The 6,484-nt window shown below is 36.9% G+C and overlaps 1 protein-coding gene across 1 annotated transcript in view; it reads right to left on the bottom strand.

Moving 5' to 3' along the window:
• Positions 1–2,552: 2,552 nt before the first annotated feature.
• The window catches only part of LOC103132655 (hepatitis A virus cellular receptor 2 homolog), a 13,572-nt gene continuing 9,640 nt past the window's right edge, over positions 2,553–6,484 (bottom strand). The window contains exons 2-4 of the mRNA XM_007544454.2: positions 4,520–4,861; positions 4,196–4,402; positions 2,553–3,677 (exon numbers count right to left, since the gene is read on the bottom strand). Of these exons, the coding sequence (XP_007544516.1) occupies positions 4,245–4,402; positions 4,520–4,861 (500 nt within the window). The 3' untranslated portion in view covers positions 2,553–3,677; positions 4,196–4,244. The remainder of the gene's footprint in view (positions 3,678–4,195; positions 4,403–4,519; positions 4,862–6,484) is intronic.

The following is a 6,484-nucleotide window of genomic DNA, read 5'->3' as shown; positions in this document are numbered from 1 at the left end:
CTAATTCATCAGTCAGTTGGATCTGTCTGATCCAAACAGATCAACTGAACTCTGAGTGTTTTACCCTGCGGGGTCCGGTGTGCACTTTAAGGATTTTATTTATTTATTTTTTCGCTTCTCCCAAACGGACAGATGTTACGTCTGCAGCTCCTCCAGAGCGGCTCTCCTGGGTAACGTGAACCCAGAAGGCTCCATTTGTTAAATCCGCTGGATGAGTTTCTCCCAGCGGTTTTTAATTCTTCGCAGTGGCGTAACATAACTGCCTCTGCAGTGGTTGAGCAGCGGACTGCGTATGTTACAGTCTAATTAACTTTTGCATCGTCATTTATTTCCTCCAGATAAACATCCGGCTCCTCAAATGGATTAACACAAAGTTGCATTCTCTTTAGTTTTCTCTGGTCTGTAATGGAGACTTGAATTTAACGCTCCATTTCAACCAAAGGTTTCGAATGCGCTTCCTAACCAGAAGCTCCAAAGCGTTATTTAACAATATGAGGTGTTCTATTTATTTTTAACATTGTATTTTCATACATTTTATGCTAGGGGTGCCCAAGTCTAGTTTTCCAGAGCTACCATCTGCAACTTTAGATGGTTCCTTCTCTAACACACCTGGACCATTGACTCATTATAAGCCTCTACAGACCTGAATGAGGGAAGTCAACCTTTTGTCTGGGGTGTTTTAGCAGGGATGCATCTAAAAGTTGCAGTCTGGAGGACTGCAGCTGGGCACTCCTGATTTGTACCGTCAATGTGGCCCGTTGAGGGGGGCCAATATGCTGAAGTGGCCCTCGGTGAAATTGAGTTTGACACCCCTGATGTAGGGCCACAGCCTACGTGGACCCTACATGGGCCCTAAATGGAGAAACCCATGTGGGCCACCACAATATAGGGCCCATGTAGGCTGTGGTCCTACATGGGCAAACCCATATGGGACCCATATATCAGCCCTCCTTTCCCCCACATGGGTCCCACCTAGGCATGCTGGCAGGGACGCTGGTGTCCAGGTAGGCTTCTGGTTTGTATTCAAGGCCTTTATCAAATGTTTATTGTGCCATCATTGACTCTGTGCCTTTTAACCTACAGACATGCGATTGTTGAGCCAAACATTCTCGCGATCACACGGTTTGTCAAGTGGGAACTGGTGAGTGTTTTGTTTGTTCAGGAGCTAGCATGCTAGCACTAGCCTCCCACCAATCGTTTGAGCTTGGTCAGTATGAAGACTGATCTGAGTACATTTCATCATTTGGATGAAACATTTAAACTGAAATCCTTTGAATTATAAAACTATCATTGTGTAAAGAGAACTGAATGAGTATTTGCATGAGTTTAACTAATGTAATGTAAACTCATTTTACTGTACTAATTTGAAAGACATGTGGGATTGATCATCCAGGCCTGTTTTATACAGGCCAGGTTCTGTTCCAGATTCCCATTCCAGGATTCTGGATCTAGGATCTAGGTTCAGTCCTAGATCGTCTGTTACCGTAGCGCCCAGACTGGGGAGCTAACCCAAACAGCGGATCACAGAAACATCACATCCTATCAACTTCTTCAAAGTTGGTAGGAGACATTCAGCCCAACAATCTTCACTCTGGACTGGACCACAAAGAAGAGAACTGGATTATTTTTTTTGTTTTTCATTATTTCATTCATCACCAGCAAGAAACTGGTTGAACTCCTTGGACAAAGGAAAACATTCTGGACTTCATTAGCTGTTTTGAATAACCCGTATGTATATATTGTAAATATTAATACATTTCACTAGTTTTGCACCATCTGTGTGTTTTTACAAACTGCCACTTCCTCCAGCAGTCAAACCTAATCCAAGAACTATTTTGATTTGATTTAACTTTGATTATTTACTTAATCATGCCAATCTTCCTATAGGTGATATTTTACATATGTGATGGGAATTTCAGCTCTTTTCTGAGGACCAGCTCTGGTGGCTCAACTCCCAAGTAACGGGTGTTGTGCTCTTTTAATTCCCAAATGGTTCTTCATTCATGATCTACAGCCCCTTATATTAACCAAGCTTGGCAAATAGAAATACTCCATATATAATGAATGCTTTCGATTTCTTATATTGGAAACCTTATGCTTCCTTAATTTTATATATTTGTATTGTTATGAAAGCAGATATTACTTTTGAATAATGTTTTAATCAAACTTAATTTTTTTTTTACAAATACAAATGAAAGACTTCAAACAAATCTACAGAACAGACGCATAATAATGTATTATGTAATTCTCTTGTATAATAATCTTCAGACGTTTTTTCTCTTAAAGGTGTGAATTATATTTATGAGTTTTTGTGATGCACTCTCCTCCTGACCACTCTCTATTGACTCTTCTGTCTGTCCCCTCTCTGTTTCCACATAATGGTATGATCCCACATCCTGACATATGATTGGTCTCAAACCTGTCATAATCAATACAAAGTTCTGCCGTGAGCAGAGAGAACTCTAAGTAGGAGTCAGTGAAAGAGTGAGAGCTGAGCAGTGAGAAGAGAAAAGGATCCATGAATATTTACTAATAATCCACAGCAGATCAGCTGGTTTGGATAAATCAGTTTTATTTTGCTTAGATATTCAGATCAACATCTCCTTCATTCCTGAGTGTCAACAGTCATTATTCATAAACATCAATAACACTGAAATGGTGAATCTGCTCTGTGATCTTTGGACTGATTCTACATTCACCTCAAACAGAGCAGAGTTAATAACATGCATCAGCTCAACTCAGAGTAAATTAACACAGTTTCATTAAATATGAGCTGGATGGGAAGAGCAGAACAAAAGTCTAACAAAAACAATAATGTAAACAAGTTTAGCTGCATTATTAGTTACATTTACACTGATTTTTCCATGTGCAACATAACCAAATAAAACATTGAAAAGGCACCAATTGATGCAGAACAATAAACATTTTAAACATGATAGAAAAAAGATGAGGTCTGAAAACTGACAAAACACTGCTTTACTAAAAAAATAAAAATATAACAGAGAAAAACCAAGAAGAAACAATACTTTATTAAATGTTGAGCTGATTTTAAATTATTAGTCATCCTGGAAAGGCAGCGTCCATGAAGAGAGCTGTGACCTGACAGAGCTGCAGGATGAATGTTTTATAAAAAAAAACATATTTGTTGAAGCTACTTTTCATAGCAGAAACTGACTGATCTAGATACTGTAATATATGCAGAAATACTGAAGAATTTGGTCTATTCTCCTCCAGGAGGATGAACCAACCTGCCATCATGTTTGATTGTCACTCAGAATTTTAACTTAATTGAGATTAAATTTGATTCAATAAATTATTTTGATAGACCTAAAACATAACCAAATAAACACTAGAATATAGAAAAAGATTAGTATAAATTTATATTTTTAATAAATACAAAGAGAAGCTCATTCCAGGCAATAATAAACCTTCAATTAGCTTCTGATTGAGCTTTTTTTTATTAAGTCGTTATACATAATTGTGTAGCTTTTAAAGATTCAAAGTGGACTAAATTGAACTGGTGGGCCTAAAATTAAAATGTCACTTTTGAGTGTTTCAGTCCATAAGTCATTGTACAAAGTTATTTTATAATCAAGTCATGATTTATGACTGCAGAAGGTTTATCTGTCAGCAACTCCTGATGTTGATAGATTAAACATCCATCCACAGCAGAAACAATAACCAGTAACACTTTATTTGAAGGGGGTTGAATAAGACTGTCATGGCACCATCATAAACACGTCATAACACCTGTCATGAACATGAATAAGCCTTCATGAATATTTATGACTGTTGTCATAAAGCGTCATTCGGTAAATTATGACACTTTTAATACAAAGTTGACATTATTCAAAATGTCTTTATGACAACTTGACATTAACCAATAAATCATTACTGTTTAAACTTTACCTTTAATAACATAAAGTTACCTGATTTTTAAAGTGCAATCAGTAATACTTTTATAACAAATTTATATCAGTAATGATTTCTTGGTTAATGTCAAGTTGTCATAACAAAGACATTTTGAATAATATCAACTTTGTATTAAAAGTGTCATAACTTACCGAATGACGCTTTATGACAACATTCATAAATATTCATGAAGGCTTATTCATGTTCATGACAGGTGTTATGACATGTTTATGACAGTGTCATGACAGTCTTATTCAACCCCCTTCAAATAAAGTGTTACCAAATAATCTGATGTAAGTCATGTCCTCAGATTAAAGGCCTTTACAGTAAATCTACAGATCAACTGGAGGATCTGAGGTTTTCTTCCTGAAACAAGCTGATTGTTTTTTATAGATCAGAAATGAAACACCAGCAACAAAAGCAAAAGCTAATAAGATCAGACCAACAATCAGTCCGATGGATCCATCCTTGGTTCCTCCATCTTTGTCTCCTGCAGAAAAACAAACACAGAACAAGACAATGAGCCGATTGGATCAGATTTAAGATGTTTCTGTCTGAGATCCAGAACCAGGAAGCTGCTGGTTCTGATCCAGAGACAAAAACTCACCTGGAGGAGAAACCTGCAGGTTGATGGTTCTGATCAGTTCAGCATCAAGGCTTCCTTCATATTGGACTCGACACTGATATGTTCCCGTATCGTTCATCGTCAGGTTCTTCAGAACCAGAGACACGTCTCCATCCTTCATCTGTCGGTCCAGCAGATCCACCCGGTTCTGATAAGACGGGTTCTGTTTTCTTGGATCAACCCGACCGTCTCGGTACAGAAGGACATATTCTGAGCCCAGATCGGTTCTGATCCACAGTACAACAATAACAGCTGTGCTGCCAGCAGATCTACAGGGCAGAGTGACATTCTGTCCAGGTTCTGCTGAGACACTTATCTGATCAGCTGGAGAGGAAAAGCAGAGAGGTCAAAGGTCAATTATATTTTCCATGTTTTTGAAACATGCTATCTTTATTAATTAATATCTTTATTTCTGTTTGTCATTTGCTGCTGATACACATAAACTCTCCCACTGAGGAACAAAATATATTTTATTATGTTTTAAGTTGAGTTAATGAGTTTTTTACCTTTCTGACCTGCTTCAGTCCTAAATTTCACCTTTGACCTTATATCTTAGATGTTGGTAGCAACAAAAACTAGAGTCAGGCTCAGAGATCAGACTTTTCCAGTCATGGCTCCAGGATTATGGATCAGCTGATTATTAATCTGACATTCAGACTTCATTTCATCTCTTGCTGTTTTTAAGTCTCACTGAAACTCACTTTGCTTTCAGTGGCTTCTGACACAGCATGAGTCAATTATTATTGTTTCTGCTTTTATTAGAGTCATTCCAGTCTTCATAGTGTGTTTTATTTCTGCCTTTATTGCTAATCATTAGATTTTATAATTATTTCTGTCATGGTTTGATCTGTTTTGCTACTCTATAGACCTTTGGTTATACAGACAGATGTTTTTAAGCCTCTATGTTCTGAGGTTACTGAAGATGGAGGCTGTGTTGTATCGTGGTGTGAAAAGTGTTCATCTCCTTCCTGATTCCCTGGATAAAGTTATAGAAATGAATGTTCCTCTGACTGACAGAATAACTCAGTGGAGTCAGAAATGTAAATGATGAACCTGAGAACCAGATCCTCAACATCAACTGGATGGAGAAACATTCACGTATAAAATATGTGCATAATTCAGATCAGGTAGAAATGTTTCTAACCAAACTTACTTAGAAAAAACTGAAGTTTTTGTACATGTGAAAGTGAGCAAAACAAATCATTAGGCCCAGATACTCATTCATGTGATCGTTTCTATTTCATTACCTCAGAAACTGTCACTTACTGAGAATCATTGGGACAAACTTCCTTTAACTGGAAAACATCAGCTTTGCTTCGTCTCAGTGCAGACGAAGTTTAACATTAATTCACCATGTTAAGCTGAATTAATGAGTCGGGACAGAAACTGAGGCTTCCTGCTGGAATCAGAGGCTTTTATAAAAGTTGATCCAAAGATTTAAATGTCTGAATTATCAGCATAAAACTGAATGTCTGCATATGACAGACTGAGACAGAGTGATGATGTATCTTATATATGGGGATCTAACACAGTACTGTGGCGCCCCCTTGTGGACTAAACCTGATAACACAAACCATCAGCTGTAGTGCACCAAGTATGGCAAACTGATTTAGCATAAAATCAGTTTCAGCTGCATGAAAATTAATTGGATTAATCACGATGAATCAATTGGGTGATTCTTTTTTTGCGGCAACATTCCATGTCCCCATATTTTGCTTACCATGATTTTTTCTGAAATGTAAAAAATATTTACAACAAAGTATTTTATATTTATATATTATATATTTTAATTATACATTTAGATGTTTGCCATCATTAAAACATAAATTAAATACATTTTAAATATTATTTTGTACCTTACAGACCTTTTTGGTGACACATTAGTTCAATTTCATGTTGTCCACAGTACAGTATAACAGACTTTCTCAAGAAATCTCAACTATAATA

This window comes from Poecilia formosa, unplaced genomic scaffold (assembly GCF_000485575.1).
Source record: "Poecilia formosa unplaced genomic scaffold, Poecilia_formosa-5.1.2 Scaffold1194, whole genome shotgun sequence".
NCBI classification, from domain to species: Eukaryota; Metazoa; Chordata; class Actinopteri; order Cyprinodontiformes; family Poeciliidae; genus Poecilia; species Poecilia formosa.
This window is presented reverse-complemented; position numbering and strand designations above follow the sequence as displayed.